At 37.8% G+C, this 16575-nt stretch overlaps 1 protein-coding gene across 6 annotated transcripts in view; it reads left to right on the top strand.

The window, feature by feature from the left end:
• Positions 1-11830, top strand: part of USO1 (USO1 vesicle transport factor) — a gene marked incomplete at its 5' end in the record, with an annotated part of 72786 nt that extends 60956 nt beyond the window's left edge. For 4 of the 6 annotated variants that reach the window (XM_084233636.1, XM_084233635.1, XM_084233634.1 and 1 more), the window contains 7 exons: positions 22-160; positions 1662-1825; positions 4827-4916; positions 7845-7943; positions 9958-10062; positions 10981-11196; positions 11728-11830. In XM_084233636.1, coding sequence (XP_084089762.1) covers positions 22-160; positions 1662-1825; positions 4827-4916; positions 7845-7943; positions 9958-10062; positions 10981-11196; positions 11728-11817 — 903 coding nt within the window. In that variant the 3' untranslated portion in view covers positions 11818-11830. The remainder of the gene's footprint in view (positions 1-21; positions 161-1661; positions 1826-4826; positions 4917-7844; positions 7944-9957; positions 10063-10980; positions 11197-11727) is intronic. The other 2 variants (XM_084233638.1, XM_084233639.1) reach the window with 2 other exon arrangements.
• Positions 11831-16575: the final 4745 nt, after the last annotated feature.

Below are 16575 nucleotides of genomic sequence, written 5' to 3'. Positions count from 1 at the left end.
GAGTTATGTTTTGTATCACAGGATCTACAACTTGAAGAATTAAAACAGCAGATTTCTTCATTACAATGTCAAAATGAACAGCTCCAGACAGCAGTAACACAGCAAGTAGCTCAGATTCAACAACACAAGGATCAGTATAATCTTCTTAAAGTACAACTAGGTAAGTGTAGCAAGCTGTCACTATTGTAGTATTCCTAAGACCTGGACAAAGTCCGATTGTTCCCATGGAATCTTTCTCCAACCTTAAATTAATGATTATGTAAATTAATCATTGAATATGTAAATTAGACTTTCTAGTCTAAGATCCTTGCTACCTGTTTATCTCATTCAGCCTAGTTCTTCTTAACCTTGTCAGCACATTAGAATCTCCTGAGATGTGTTTTTTTTTAATGATTTATTCATTTATTTATACAAGCACTGGGTATAGTCAGAAGCACAGGAGGGTGAGAGAATTCACCAGAGCCAGAGCGGGGAACAGAACAGGCAGACTGATGAAACACACTGCTGAGGGGAGCAGCGGGTGCGGCAGAAGAGGTCTGCGCACCATGTAGGACCCTCGCTGGCAGCCGGGGATGGAACCAGCGCTGTAGAGGCTGCGGGCAGCTTCGCAGCCCAGCGCTCAATCGCTGCGCCACCGGGGAGGCCCTCCTGAGATGTATTTTTAAAAAACAATAGTGAGACCCCACTGGAGTTTCTGATTTAATCAGTTGGGGTTGGATGCTGGCATCAGTAATAACAAACTCCTCAGGGGTTCTAATGTATAGCCAGTTTAGAATGACGAGTCTAACCCTTCCATTTCCTTATCTACAAAATGTCATCTGCGATTGAAGTGAAACATTAATGTGTAAAATTCAAGTTCGGTGCCTGGCACTTGGTAAAAGCTCAGATGCTTATAAATATATCATAAATATATCAAATACTTATGATAGGAATGTTAGTTTATTTATATGAAGGTCACTAAAATTTTCAGGAAACAATCTTTTGCTTCCTTTATGACAATAATTCTTCAATTATTTTACTTCATATAGAAGGCCATTCCTTTGTGACAATTTTTATTTTTATTTTTTTTAAGATTTATTTATTTATGCGTACAAGAACTGGAGTGTAGACCAGAGTTGGGGGGAGTGAGAAGATTCATCAAAGAGAGTGGGGAGCAGAACAGGCAGATCCACTGAAATACACTGCTGAAGGGAGCAGCGGGTGAGGCTGAAGAGGTCTGCTGTGCCATGTGGATCAGCTCCCGGGAATGCAGAGGGGCAGGGCATCGAACTTGCGCTGCCGTGGCTAGCTATAGTTTGATAGCACTGTCTTTAACCCGTGCACCATTCTGGAGGCCCTGTGACAATTTCTAAAGGATTTTATTTTCTCATATTAATTGACAGAGTTAAAGTGAAATTACTGTAATTCTTGATCATAGGTACCAAAGCAATCCGTTTAGTCTTAATAAGATTATGCTGTTTTCACCCCAGAAGTTCTAAATCCTAAAAATATTACCATTTACTGTTTTTATCAATACACTGTTTTGCAAACGTGTTTACAAAATTGCAGCCAAAGCAATTGAGCTAAGGAAATTCTGTATTTTTTATATTTGAATCTTCTAATTCAAAAATTTAAAACATAAGTTTCATCGTGGCTTTTCAAACTTCTTGTCTGTCTAATAGGAAAAGACCATCAGCATCAAGGTTCTTACAATGATGGGGCTCAGATGAATGGCATTCAGCCAGAAGAAATTGGTAGATTACGAGAAGAGATAGAAGAATTAAAAAGTAGCCAGGAGCTTTTACAAAATCAGCTGGCTGAAAAAGACCATTTAATTGAAAATTTGGTAAGTACATATTAAAAAATTTTTAAATAGGAAGTAAAATGTAATTCTTATTACTTGTTCATTTTTCTGGATCCTTTGATCTAAAATATCATATTAAGGTTTTAGAATATGAGATATGGTATCAGACTGTTTAAAATCAGTGGTAAGGAATCCAAATAGGAAAAGAAGAAGTCAAACTATCACTATTTGCAGGTTATATGATAATATACATAGAGAACCCCAATAACTCCACAGAAAAACTAATTCAGCTAATCAATCAGTTCAGTAAAGTGGCAGGATACAAAATCAACATGCAAAAGTCAGTAGCCTTCCTATATACAAATAATAAATCTGAAGAAGAAGAAATGAAAAAAACCATCCCTTTTATTATTGAAACAAAAAAAATCAAATACTTGGGCATAAATCTAACAAAGGAGGTAAAGGACCTATACAAAGAAAACTATAAAACACTGTTAAAAGAAATAGAAGAAGACACAAAGAAATGGAAAGACATCCCCTGTTCATGGATTGGAAGAATAAACATTATTAAAATGGCCATCCTACCAAAAGCAATTTACAGATTCAATGCTATTCCAATAAAAATTTCAATGTCATTCTTCAAAGAAATAGAACAATTATTGATGACATTCATATGGAATCACCATAAACCCCAAATAGCCAAAGCTCTCCTGAAAAAAAAAGAAGGGAATGGAGGCATCAGACTCCCAGACTTCAAACTATACTACAAAGCCATAATCATCAAAACTGCATGGTATTGGAACAAGAACAGACACACAGACCAATGGAATCAAATAGAAAATCCAGAAATAAACCCACAGATTTATGGTCCACTAATCTTTGACAAAGGAGCAAAGACTATGCATTGGAGCAAAGAAAGTTTGTTTAATAAATGGTGCTGGGAAACCTGGGTCGCTACATGCAAAAGAATGAAGCTTGACTACTACCTCACACCATACACAAAAACCAACTCAAAATGGATTAAAGAACTAGACATAAGACCTGAGACCATAAAATACATAGAAGGAAATATAGGCGAAACACTACATGATATGCACATCAAAGACATCGTTACAGACACATCACCCAAAGCAGTGATAGTGAAGGCAAAGATAAATAGCTGGGGACCTCCCCTGTGGTGCAGAGGTTGAGCACTGGGTTGCGAAGCTGCCAGCAGCCTCTCCAGTGCCAGTTTGATCCCCGGCCCCCTGCCGGGTGAGGGACCCTCATGGCGCGCAGACCTCTCTTTCCTCCCACTGCTCCCCTCAGCAGTGTACTTCAGTCCTGCCTGTTCTGCTCACTGCTCTGGCTCTGGTGAATGCTCTCACCCTCCCGTGCTTCTGACTGTACCCAGTGATTGTATAAATAAATAAATATTTTTTAAAAAAGGGGGGTCTCCCTGGTGGCCCAGCGGTTGAGCGCTGGGCTGTGAAGCTGCCCGAAGCCTCTGCAGCGCCGGTTCGATCCCTGGCCACCGGCGAGGGTCCCACATGGCGCGACAGACCTCTCCTGCTGCGCCCGCTGCTCCCCTCAGCAGTGTACATCTTCGCCAGTCTGCCTGTTCTGCTCCCCGCTCTGGCTCTGGTGAATTCTCTCACCCTCCCGCACTTCTGACTGTACTCAGTGCTTGTATAAATAAATAAATAAATCTTTTTTTTAAAAAAAAGATCAACATTTGGGACTACATCAAATTAAAGAGCTTCTGCACAGCAAAAGAGAAAATAACCAAAACAAAGAGAAACCCCACAGACTGGGAGAACATTTTTGCACACAACACTAATGATAAAGGACTGATCACAAAAATCTGCAAAGAGCTGATGAGACTCAACAAAAACAAAGAAAATAATCCAGTCAAAAAATGGGCAGAAGAGCTAAAAAGAAACTTCTCCGGAGAGGAAATGCAAATAGCCAACAGGCATATTGAAAAATGTTCAACATCACTTGTAATCAGGGAAATGCAAATCAAAACTACAATGAGATACCATCTCACACCAGTGAGAATGGCATATATTAAAAAAACTAGCAACAACAAATGTTAGCGAGGTTGTGGAGAAAAAGGAACTCTCCTGCACTGTTGGTGGGAGTGCAAACTAGTCCAACCACTATGGAGAGCTGTGTGGGGATTTCTTGACCTACTAAACATAGAGCTTCCATATGATCCAGCAATCCCACTCCTAGGTATTTACCCAAAGGACACAGAAACATCAATTCCAAAGAGCACCTGCACCCCTGTTTACAGCAGCACTATTTACAATAGCTAAGCTTTGGAAACAACCAAATGCCCAAAAATAGATGACTGGATCAAGAAGATGTGGTACATATACACCATGGAATATTACTCAGCATTCAAAAAAGATAAAGACATGCAATTTGCAGCAACATGAATGGAGCTGGAAGGGATCATGCTCAGCGAAATAAGCCAGAAAGAAAAAAATACCAGATGGTCTCACTCACAGCAGGAATCTAGAAAGCTTAAATAAGGGACTAGGAAAAAGAATAACTATAGAAAGAAAATATCAAAATGAACAAACAACTATGAACCACAGACACTCTTTGGGGGTGGGGGCGGGGAAGGAGACATTGGGGTCAAAATAAGAGGGTTGTAATTGTATGGGGAATATAAAAATAAAATTAAAAATAAATAAATAAAGCTTTAGTGATTCTTCCTAGCTAATTGAGTTAAAGAAACTTAGTTTTCTCTTTCATTGTTGTAAGAATTAAATGAGATATTCTGTAAAATACATGGAAATTACTCAAGAAATACCTGCCTTGATGCTTTTTCCACATGACTTCAGGTAAGTGCTTAGATCCAGTAAATTACTTCGTGTAAGTATAAATGCGTTCACTATGGAAAGTTGTAGACAGTATGTTCTGTGTTGAAATTGTGTCTTGGGTATAAAAATTAAAATATCAATGTGAAATTTTTTCATAAAAGAAGTTCTACTTTGGGCTTTTCCCATTTCTTTTGCCTGAATTTCATGACTTGTTTCTATGCTATCTGTAGAAATCTTCCCAAACGTCACCTGACATGAGTGAACCATCTTCAGTAATAGCTTCAAGTAGATATCCTGAACAAGTTGCAAAATTGGAACAGGTAATTTGCCAGCTTGAACAAGTTCTATTTTTGTCTTATTTTGATTATAAAAGAGTAATAGCCCTCGGTTCCATTAACCTAGAACTACTTTGTCTGGGGTAAAATTTGATAGTGAAGGCAGCCATTTGAAATTTTTTTTTTTTTTAAGATTTATTTATGCATACAAGAGCTGGGGTACAGGCCAAAGATGCGGTGGGGGTGAGAGGATCCACCAGACACAGTGGGGCACAGAACAGGCAGATTGACTGAAATACACTTCTGAGGGGAGCAGCAGAAGAGACAGGAGAGGTCTGCCTTGCCATGTGGGATTCTCCCTGGCCAGCGGAGATCAAACTCCGGATTGCTTCATAGTGTGGTGCTTAACCCCTTGCGCCACCAGGGAGGCCCCATTTGAAAATCTTGAGTTTTTTTTATTACATAGCAGTGATACTGTGCTTTTTATTGTGTTCAGTGGTGTTCTTTTTAACAAATCTCACCCAGAATATTTGTAGATTATCAGTGAATGACCAATTTAGGAAAATTTAAATAGTCATAAGCTAACCTATGAAGATATAGATTTTATTCCTAATTTTTATATACTATTGACTGTGAAATTGCTTGGCTGAATGTGTAGATATTTAAACCATTCTTTCCAGGAATAATGTTGCTTTTTAGAATTGGGAAAGGGATAAACTGCTATATTTCTCACTCAAGTAGATGCCTCTAGAAGAGTACCAGATCGTACATTAGTATATTCCTAAATAGTTTTTTTTTTCTTTTCTTTTTTTTTTTTCTTCCATCCATCTCCTCTGTTATTCCTTTCTTATAGAAAGAATATATGTTTCTTTAAAAAGACAGTACATTTCTAATGAACCTAGGACTGATCTCCTTCTCCCTTACTAGCCAATTAGCCCCAGCTCACTGACATGGCTGACGTGAGAGGAAAGACTATATGCAGAGAAACTGTGTCTTGCTTCATTGTCTCTGTGCCCCAGAATAGATTCTGGGTTAAGTACATACAACCAAGCTTTTTTTTTTTAATCTCAATTGTTAAGGATTTACAAATCTCTAATACGTTTTCCACGTGTTCTGTTCTTGTGAGGAAGATTAATATGTCTTTTGGGTTTTATTAAGTGAGCCTACATTAGAATTAAAATTAAAGGGAATTAAGTTGTTAACGTAATCTTAGTTTGTAAATCTCAAGTAAAATTTTTATATCTTGGGTCTCCCAGTAAAACTTTTGATCTTTTTATAAAAGAAAATTGCCTTTTCTTTTACTTTTGCAGTTTATTTTCTTTTACAAATTTTTGATTGTTTAAAAATATTTTAAATGTGAGTTTTGTTTTTACAAATATCATTAAATACTGTATGAAGAAGAAAATGAAATGGTCCATAATCTCAATTCCTATGTATATCATTCTGATAACTGGAAAGACAAAACAATCAAAAAAGCCTCATGTACATGATGAAAAGTTTTAACAGGAAAAGAAAAGAGCTTCCTACAGGACAGCATCCCACTACTTACCCAGTGTCTCCACTTACGAGTGTCTCCAGGATTGCCAAATGCTATGGGAGGGATCACCCCTGGTTGAAACCACCGTTATAATTGTTTTTCTTTTCCTGTATATTTTTTGGAAAGAGATAGCAAGGTAGTTGGAAGTTTCAGCTTTAATAACGTGTAAACTTTAAGTTAATTTCCCCGTTTTCACTACAGTACTACAGTTTTTTTTTTTGTTTTTTTTTTTTTAAGATTTATTTATGCATGCAAGAACTGGGGTGTACAACAAAAGTGTGTGGTGGGGGAATGAAAGGAATCACCAGAGACAGAATGGGAAGCACAACAGGCAGGTTGACTGAAATACACTGCTGAGGGGAGCAGCGGGCAAGACAGAAGTCTGAGAAGTCTGCTGCGACATGTGGTTCCACTCCCTGGCCAGGGATTGAACTTGTGCTGCAGTGGCTGCCAATAGCTTTTTTTTTTTTTTTTTTTTTAATAGAGGCATGCTTTATTTATTTGTTTGCTGGTTTGTTTGTTTGTTTTGTTTATACATGCACTGGGTATAGTCAGAAGTGCGGGAAGGAGGGTGAGAGAATTCACCAGAGCCAGAGCGGGGAGCAGAGCAGGCAGAAGGACCGAAGTACACTGCTGAGGGGAGCAGCGGGCGGCAGGAGAGGTCTGCGCGCCATGTGGGACCCTCCTCCGGTGGCCGGGGAGCAGCCGGGGATCGAACCGGCGCCGCAGAGGCCGCGCGCAGTTTCGCAACCCAGCGCTCAACTGCTGCGCCACCGGGGAGGCCCTGGCTGCCAATAGCTTTATAGTGCAAAGACTCAACCCCTTGCACCACCAGGGAGGCCCTCAAACAGTACTACTGTTTTCATCTATGTTTGATGCTATATTGCTATATTGCTTTTTCCAAATAATGAGCCTATAGTCTTCCACCAGGATGATGACATGGACATGTATATTCTGTAATTATACTGTCAGCCAGCCCTGCTATTTTCATTCCACTCTTCTCCAACACTTTCAGAAATACCTGGTGGCACAGTTCCCCAGCCTTTTGGGAGTGATGCCATTGTAAGTCAGTTAGGTTTCCACTTTCTCAGGTATGTTGAGTTGGTTGCCACTGTCATTTACTTTCTGGAATTGCCCAGTTTTATTGTTCTTTTCTTTTATTGTTTGTCCTTGTGATTGTCTTCCTCCTTCTCTCCCTTCATTTTATTTTTACAGCAGATCTCAGGAGAAAGCAGCAGTAAATTAATGTATTTAATTCATCATCTTGTTCACTTTGAAGTTTGTTTCTTAGAGTTAGATTTTTAAACTTGGGAGTTGTGATTTTAAAGGGTAAGGTTAAAAAAAAAAGTTTATTTTTATTTCTTCCTGTAAATAGACATTTCTTTGATGCAGTTAATGCTATTCATTGTTACAACTCAGCTATTTTTGTCTTTTAGGAGCTGACAATATTAAAGTCTCAATTAAACTCACAATCTGCGGAGATCACCAAGCTACAGATTGAAAAGCACGAGTTGTTACAAAAAACAGAGGCATTTGTAAGTTCATTATTTTTTCTCCTCCGAAGGGTTGTGCACACAAAGTTAATATCTTATTTTTGAGTGACTATGTAAAAGAAGAAGACTTTCCACAAAGTACCTTCTATTTAACTAGTTCTAGTCACACAGGTTTCTTGGCATCAATGGTAGCCATTTACAGTCAGTCTCACCAAATCAGCTTATTCATTTGTTTCATGGTTCATTTTGCTGGTATTTTGTATTTCATCCCATCTCAGCCCCCTCCGATCCTAGCTGACAGATTTTTTGCTGATATAAAATTGTCAAGAACCTTGTTGGCATTCCATGCATTTCACAGAGGTCCAAGCTATCAGACAAGAAGTGTATCCTTTCCTAATCACCAGATCTCCAGTCTTGCTTCCTTTGAGATGGTTGATTACCCCATAAGTGACATGAGTAACCTTTCAATTGGTGGTCCAGCCAAACCAGAACATTATTATTATTATTTTGCCATTATTATGATAGGGATAGACTGAGAAATTTCTAAATCTTCAGTTTCTGATGCTCTTTAACACTTTGCTTAGAGATCTCCTTAGCTACTTGTCAAGTTATTACTTACGAGTTTTCCTTTCCACAAAACACAATTCAGCCAAGTTCTTTGCAAGTTTATAAGAAAGATCCTTTCCTCCAGTTTCTACTAATATGTTGCTTATTTCCGTCTCAGAACTCACACAAACCACTTTTTTTTTAATAATAAATTTTATTTTTATATTCCCCATACAATTGCAATCCCCCCATTTTGACCCCAATCCCTCCCCTTCCGCCCCCCACCCCCCAAAAAGTGTCTCTGGTTCATATTTGTTTGTTGATTTTGATTTTCACTTTCTTATAGTTATTCATTTTCCTGGTCCCTTATTTAAGTTTTCTAGATTCCTGCTATGAGTGAGACCATCCGGTATTTTTCTTTTTCTTTCTGGCTTATTTCGCTGAGCATGATCCCTTCCAGCGCCATTCATGTTGCTGCAAATTGCAAGTCTTTATCTTTTTTGAATGCTGAGTAATATTCCATGGTGTATATGTACCACATCTTCTTGATCCAGTCATCTATTTTTGGGCATTTGGTTGTTTCCAAAGCTTAGCTATTGTAAACAGTGCTGCTATAAACATAGGGGTGCAGGTGCTCTTTAGAATTGATGTTTCTGTGTCCTTTGGGTAAATACCTAGGAGTGGAATTGCTGGATCATATGGAAGCTCTATGTTTAGTAGGTCCAGAAATCTCCACACAGCTCTCCATAGTCACACAAACCACTTTTAAAATCTATATTTCTACCAATATTCTGTTCATAATGATATATGTATTCTCAAAAACTTTCTCTGCAAATATGCTCCTCCTTTTTTTATAAGGCCCTAGCAAAATCACCTTTAACATCCATATGTCCACCAAAAATCTCTTTGAGACAATTTAGGTGCTGCTTAACAAAACTCTAACCTCTGCCATTTCTGAAGATACTTCTATATGTTTTGGTTTGTAACATCAACACCCCACTTCTCAGGGAAAACACAGAAAGCTGTGATTTAGTATACCTCCTACAGTATTTAAGAAAATATTTATATTTCACTAATTAATGGTATTCACCTCAATTTCCCTTCCACCTTTCCTCTCAGATAATAATGTGTACTTAACTTACAGTAATTTTATGAGGAAAAGTACTTTGAAAAATAATTCTGTGCTGTTTACATGGCATATTATAGCAAAGTTAGAACTGTTTCATTGATTACCCTCCTGGTCTGATCGTAGGGCAGTTTAACAGCCTTCCTCGCAGTCTACTGAGACCTAATGCCTCCCCACTCCTAACTAAGTCTCCTTCTCACTGTAGGGGCAGCTCATCTTTCCTGGGAGGGTACTTTCTTGCATGTTAATACATAAAGAGTTATATTTTCTGATTTTGGAAATAAAATTTCAAAACAACAAAAAAATTAAAGCACATCACCTTTGGGATTTCATATTGATTGCTTTAACTTTAAGGAAACATTTTTTACCAACTTCTTCCTTCAGGCAAAATCAGTTCCTGTACAAGGAGAGAGTGAAACTGAAACAGCTGCAAAAACTGATGTAGAAGGAAGACTGTCAGCATTATTACAAGAGACTCAAGAATTAAAGGTTGTTTTTTAGCGAAACTCTTTAATTATTGCATATTCTATGAAATTAACTCTAGGAAATTTGATTTTATTTCATTGAATCTCTCAAATTCTTAAATTCATAAAGAAAGCTTACGGAGTGTAATTCTATGTCAACCATTTCCATTCTGTTTTGATGACTAAAGATGTTACAAATTAAGATTTTTAAATGCCGTTTCAAAAAATGGTGTCAGAAATGTAAAATTGAATATACTGCAAAATGTAAAAGTGTATTTTTAATCTCTAATGACAATAGAAACAAGAAGTACAGATTTGGCAAATATATAAGCCACATGTAAGCTTTCCTCAAGGCTGAGAGAATCAGACAACAGAAATCCTGACAGACGTCAGAATAAATAACGTGAAGAATGAAATGGAATAACAGTAAAAAATAAATGATGAGAAAAGTTAAAAGAAGATAAATGTGTAATTTAACTTTTTGAATTGTGTCAAATTATTAAGTATATATTTTATTTGAAGCTGTTATTTCTTCCCTTTTAATTATATCTATGAAATTGGGATTAAAATATTTTTTAACTTAAGTTTTGAGTTCTGATTCTGACACTGACCAGCAAGATTGTCGGCATTATTATAATGACATAATATGTTTTATATCTTTACTTTTTCCTCTTATCTGAAATGGAATTGTCTTAGGATTTTTTTGAGACATAGCTAGCTAAAACTGTTTTTCATATTAACTGTCTTTGATGTTAGCTCCAAACATAAATTCTCTTGTTAACTGGGTGTGTGGTGTGTGTTAAACTTCCTATTCCCCCCAACCACACTCCCAAATGCCTCAAATTGGACAAGTACAGCCTGTATCATACACATAACCTATTTGTAAAAACCCTAGGAGAGAATGCTAATTTCAGATGAGTGATTTTCACCTTTCTTTTCCTAGAATGAAATTAAAGCTCTCTCTGAGGAAAGAACTGCTATTAAAGAGCAGCTGGATTCATCTAAGAGTACCATTGCCATTTTACAAAATGAGAAAAACAAGCTAGAGGTGGACGTTACAGACTCTAAAAAAGAACAAGATGATCTCTTGGTGCTGTTGGCTGATCAGGATCAGAAAATAATTTCATTGAAGAATAAACTCAAGGAACTTGGTCATCCAGTAAGATTGAATGTTTCCAAAAGTGACATGTTTCTTTTTCACATACTTTATAAAATTGTACTGTAGCATGGAAATGTTGTGCCTATATCTACTTTACAAGCACAGATCTGTGGGTAAATGAATGTGGTATCACCTGTACTAGTTTCACATTGTTCAGTGATTTGACCTAAGAAATAGATTAGGCACCATTTCCACCTCTTGTTAGCAGTTGTGTTTTGGGCTTTGAGTATAGAAAATGAATTGATTTGATTAAAGCTGTGGTATTGTGGTAACAGCACTCTCACCATCCAAGTGTGCCATTCTCTTTTGCCATGTCTGGTTCAGGTTTGCATATAACCATCCATCAGTTAATTAATCTATGTATCTCATGTCATATTGAAAATGACAGGGAGTCTTGAGCCTTAAATCAGATGTCTTGTAACTTTCAATAGTAACTGGAATCAAAGAATTTATCAACAGAATATATATCATTATGTGCTAAATGTGAAGTGAACAAATCTTCATAACGTTGAATGTTTTCCTTTGCCTTAGGTAGAAGAAGAGGATGAACTTGAATCTGGAGACCAGGATGATGACGATGATGAGGATGACGATGATGACAAGATCCCAGATCATATCTAACTTTAAAACCTCTAGGAATGAAAGAGATTATACTATAACTTGGAAGATGGAGTCTTAAGACAGTGTTTTGGTTTGCCTCCACAGAAAATAAAGATTTAGAAACCAAGTGGAAAACATTCTCTAATAAGACTATTGATGTATTTTTTTAATGATGCCACCCATGTTGAAAACACTATAACTTTATGCAGAACACATTTCTTTTATTTAAATTCTTCTGAACTGCCCCCAAATAAAATTTGCAAAGAGCGTGAGACACCAACATACCATTTTAAAGCATGTGGTGGCAATGCTATTTGCCTTAGTTCATTGGTTGTTTACATAAGTTCTGTATTTGTCTATTATTTTCACTTCTCAGAATCTGTGACTCTAAGTACTTACTTAAATATTTGATTTTTGTGTTGTTGAAATCATTGTTTCTAAATTGAGTATCAGAGTTCTTAGTTAATGATTTCCTTTGAAAGAAAAGGTTTTACTTCAAGGAAACGTGGCATGGGTTGTAAAGATAATCAGCCCTCTATCCATTGTGACACTGAAGCTGAGCAGGCAGGACAGTAAGGAATGAATGCCTTGACGCACCTGATAAGGCTGTGTTCTGTACCTCAGTGAAGAAACAGGATACTGACACAGTGACGGGAGGGTGTTTCTGAGAAACTTTGGCAACGCATATTAGCATATGATTGGTTTTGGTTTTATTTTAAGCTAAACGTCTAAAACATGCTATAAGTTAACAGCTCACACAACTCAGATTTAGTATTGTTTAATTATCATAAGACATACTGTGTTCCTAGTTTTAAAAAGACCCAAACTAAGATTTATATAATTTATTGGCATTTTTGCTGAATAGGTTTAAGTCAGATAATAGATTTTTAAAAAACAAATGAAGCAATGTGTCAAAATTTAATGTTTTCATAATAAAAAATAGATATTATGTTCACTTAATTCCTGGTCATGATTCCCTTTTTTAGATTTTGAGGAAAGTGTTTTATTCTTAATAAAAGATAAGACAAGTGAAAATGGTAATGGGAATTCTTATGAGTACATTACTCTAGCTAAATAGACACAATCTTATCTTTCAAAACAAATGTTAAGGTCCTGTTAGGTTGGAGGGGTAATTGGAGCAGCTGCAGCAGTGTAAGAGGTTGTAGGAAGGTTTAGTTGTTCTAAATTGAGCTTTGGCATTCTTAGCAATGATTTCCATTTAAAGAAATAGGCTTACTTAAAGGCAAGACAACAGGGCTGAGAGATAATGTGTATTATCTGCTTTCTGGGGTCAATCACAGTTTGAGCAATCTACTTAGGGGCACCAGAAGGGAGGATTTTCACTTACCTTGAAACAGCTGTTACTGAGCCCCGGTGCCACACCGTGCCCTTGCCTGCTTCCTTCCTACCCAAACCTTGCTCTTGCCAAGGCCCTGAGGTGTGGCCTGGCTATCTAAGGAGGCCTGTATGACTTACTCAACCAACTCAGATTATGTGAAGTTTCCCTAGAGTTCACCCCACATATTGAGCAACTGATTGATGACTGAATTTCAGGCTAATGGTTAAAGAATAAAGAAAAATCAATGAGTCAGAATAAGATTTCCATAGATAGGGAATGCCAAAAGACTTGAGAGGAACAGCTACAAAATTAGTATAGTTTGCAGAGACTCAGTCCCTCAGGCTGGCGTGGAGTTGAGAATACACGAGGTAAGTGGCACAGTCCAGGCTGGAGCCAAATGAACATCTTCCTATCATGCCTGTAGTTTTTTGCCTGGATTGTTTCTGGTGCTTCCTAATATAGGTATATAGTATATATGTAGTGGGTGTATAATGTGCTGAGTACTGCCATATGCACTGGGGATTATAGCAGTGAATGAAACAGACATCCCCTATATTGTGTTCCAGAAGGAGTAAATGACAGTAAAGTGCATAAAGCAATAAGTGCTGTGTAGCTTCTGGAAAGATACTTGCATTTTATTCTGAGTTTACTGGGAAACCAGAGTAGTGATTACATTTGATTTCTATTTCATAGATTACCTGCTTTGTCAACAATTGTCTATGGGGAGGAGGCTAGGTAAGAGGCTATTGGTGTCATCTAAACAGATGGAGGGCCTCCCCTGGTAGTGCAGGCAGTTGAACACAGCGTTGTGAAGCTGTTGGCAGCCTCTGTAGCACCGGTTCGATCCCAGCTGGCCGGCGAGGGTCCCACATGGTGCAGCAGACCTCTCCTGTCTCGCCCGCTGCTCCCCTTAGTGTATTTTGTCTGCCTGTTCTGTTCCCCTCTCTGTCTCTGGTGAATCCTCTCACCCTCCCGCGCATCTGGCCTGTACCCCGGTTCTTGTATAAATAAATAAATTTAAAAAAAAAACAGATGGTGGTCAGAATACATTATAGGGATGATGGTGTCTAGAGTAGGATTTGGGAGATACTTTACAGGCAGAGCTGAGAACACTTTTTAAAAAAAAAAGATTTATACAAGAGCTGGGGTACAGACCAGAGGCAGGGGACGGTGAGAGAATTACCAGAGAGGGAGTGGGGAGCAGAACAGGCAGACAACCGAAGACCCTGCGGAGGGGAGCAGCAGGCAAGGCAGGAGAGGTCTGCCGTGCCATGTGGGTATCTCCCTGGCCAACCAGGCATTGAACCTGCGCTGCAGAGGCTGTGGACAGCTTCACAGCACAGAACTGAGAAAACTTGTTCTTAAGTTGCCATGTGTCAGGAATAGGGGAGCAAGAGAAGTCAGGAGTAGGTTTGGTGTGCTGATCCAGAGCTGATTTAGGCTTGTTAAATCTGAGACTCAGGTAGACATACAAGTAGATACGTTCACTAGGCAGGTAGAGATAGAAATTTGGAGCTCATTAGACTGGAAAATAGTGTATAGATAGTATTTAAATCCATCCGGCAGGATAAATTCTTCTAGGGAGTGACTATAGAGAAGACAACTAAGAACTCTGAGCATTCAATCTAAAAGATGAGGAAGGAGTGATAGTATTAAATGAACAAGAAGATTAATTTACCCCAGAGCAACTCTGGTGGAATTAAGAGAAAAACTAAGAAAGCTATGATTTTAGACTATTTTCCTACTGTACTGGAAAATGAAAATACTTTTCAAAACTGCTTTAGTGAAACACCTTTTATTGATGCAAACTAGCTCTAACCTGTTGAACTCAATTAAACTTGCTTTTTGAGAAATTTGTCCTGCTAACTAAATAGATAAGTATCCGAAGAAAATATTAGCTTATAATTATATATTATTTGAAAGATTTTCTTAAATGCGACTTATTTTATCAAGTTTCCCCTTCCTTGTGGATTAGTGAATTAACTTCCCTGGCAGTACCTTCAAAGAGAAGTTATTCTTGCAGTCTACATCTCAGAAACTTCAGGATTTTTCTATAATCTTCCAAAATGAAAATTAAGCGAGTAAGGTGTGGCACATACCTGTCTTAAAATGTGATATCCCTTCCTGCAAATTAACTCAGTTTGTCTAGACATAGGTTTTTCCCATAAACACTCTAAGCAGTTGTGACTAGTTTTATTTTGAGAAAGCGTTACATGTTAACATTGCTATAATTATACATTACTTTTGATTTTGCTCATGACAAAACTGAACCACTTTGTAATTATATTTTCTCACTTAGGAGAATGTGAAGATAGAAGTTTCTGATACCTGGTTTGCTAGTTTCTTTCCACCTCTGGGTTTTTGTTCTAGGTTTGTTTAAATAAACATACTATCCTCTGAATTTAGTGTGATAGCCATAGTGGCAAAGCTTGACATTTTGTGCCTCTTGAAGTTCTTTGACTTCTCTGTGACAATTCATGCCCCATAATACCGTAGTGAAAGAACTTTTTGCCTTGTTTCATAGAGAAGGTAAAATGCAAGGCTCTTGCTGTGGTGTGCATGGGGTGAATTTTCAGATTCTCTTTCATTCTTGTGTTCTTTACCTAAAGTAAGTTTGCATTAAAAAAAAAAAGGCAACTTTTTTTTTGCAGCAGTGAAGAGTAGAGTGACTATGTTTATTGCAGCACTGTTTATAATAGGTAAAAGCTGGAAACAACCCAAATACCCAAAAATAGATGACTGGATCAAGAAGATGTGGCATATATACACAATGGAATATTACTCAGCAATCAAAAAGATAAACTCATGCCATTAGCAGCAACATGGATGGAGCTAGAAAGAATTATGCTCAGTGAAATAAGTCAGAAGGAAAAACAAAAATACCGGATGGTTTCACTTAGAGGAGGAATATAGGGGAAGCAAATAAGACATCAGTGTAAAAAAAATAACAGTACAAAACACAATGAAGCAAAAACAGACTATTATAAGTCAGAGACATTCTGCAGGGGAGGAGGAGGGAGAGGGATGGGAGGGAGGAAGGGAGGAGCACAGGGGACTGAGGTGATGGTGCACGGGTGCATTGGTGAAGGAAACTCTATGGGGACTGCACCTGAGGGGGTGGGGAGAAGCAAATATTGTTTAAAAATGAACACTAAAAATGAACAATTATGTAAAAAAAATAAAATATTAAAAAATAAAAGTAGGATGAGCTAAATAAATACTTAGGTGTGAATACTGCATTACAAATTACCACAAATGTGACTTAAAACATTGTTTCACGGCTTCTGTGGGTCAGGGGTCAGGGCACAGCTTAACTAGGTCCGCTATTCTTTGTCACAAGGCTGTACTCAAGGTTTCGACCAGGCTGTATTGTGGAGAGTTGGCTTCCAAATCTCTTTCAGGTTTTTGGTTGCATTCTTTATAGAACCGAGTTCCAGACC

The sequence above is a fragment of the Talpa europaea genome (assembly GCF_964194135.1).
Source record: "Talpa europaea genome assembly, chromosome: 5".
Lineage (NCBI taxonomy): Eukaryota > Metazoa > Chordata > Mammalia > Eulipotyphla > Talpidae > Talpa > Talpa europaea.
Note: the sequence above shows the minus strand (reverse complement) of the source record. Positions and strands in the feature narration are given on the sequence as shown.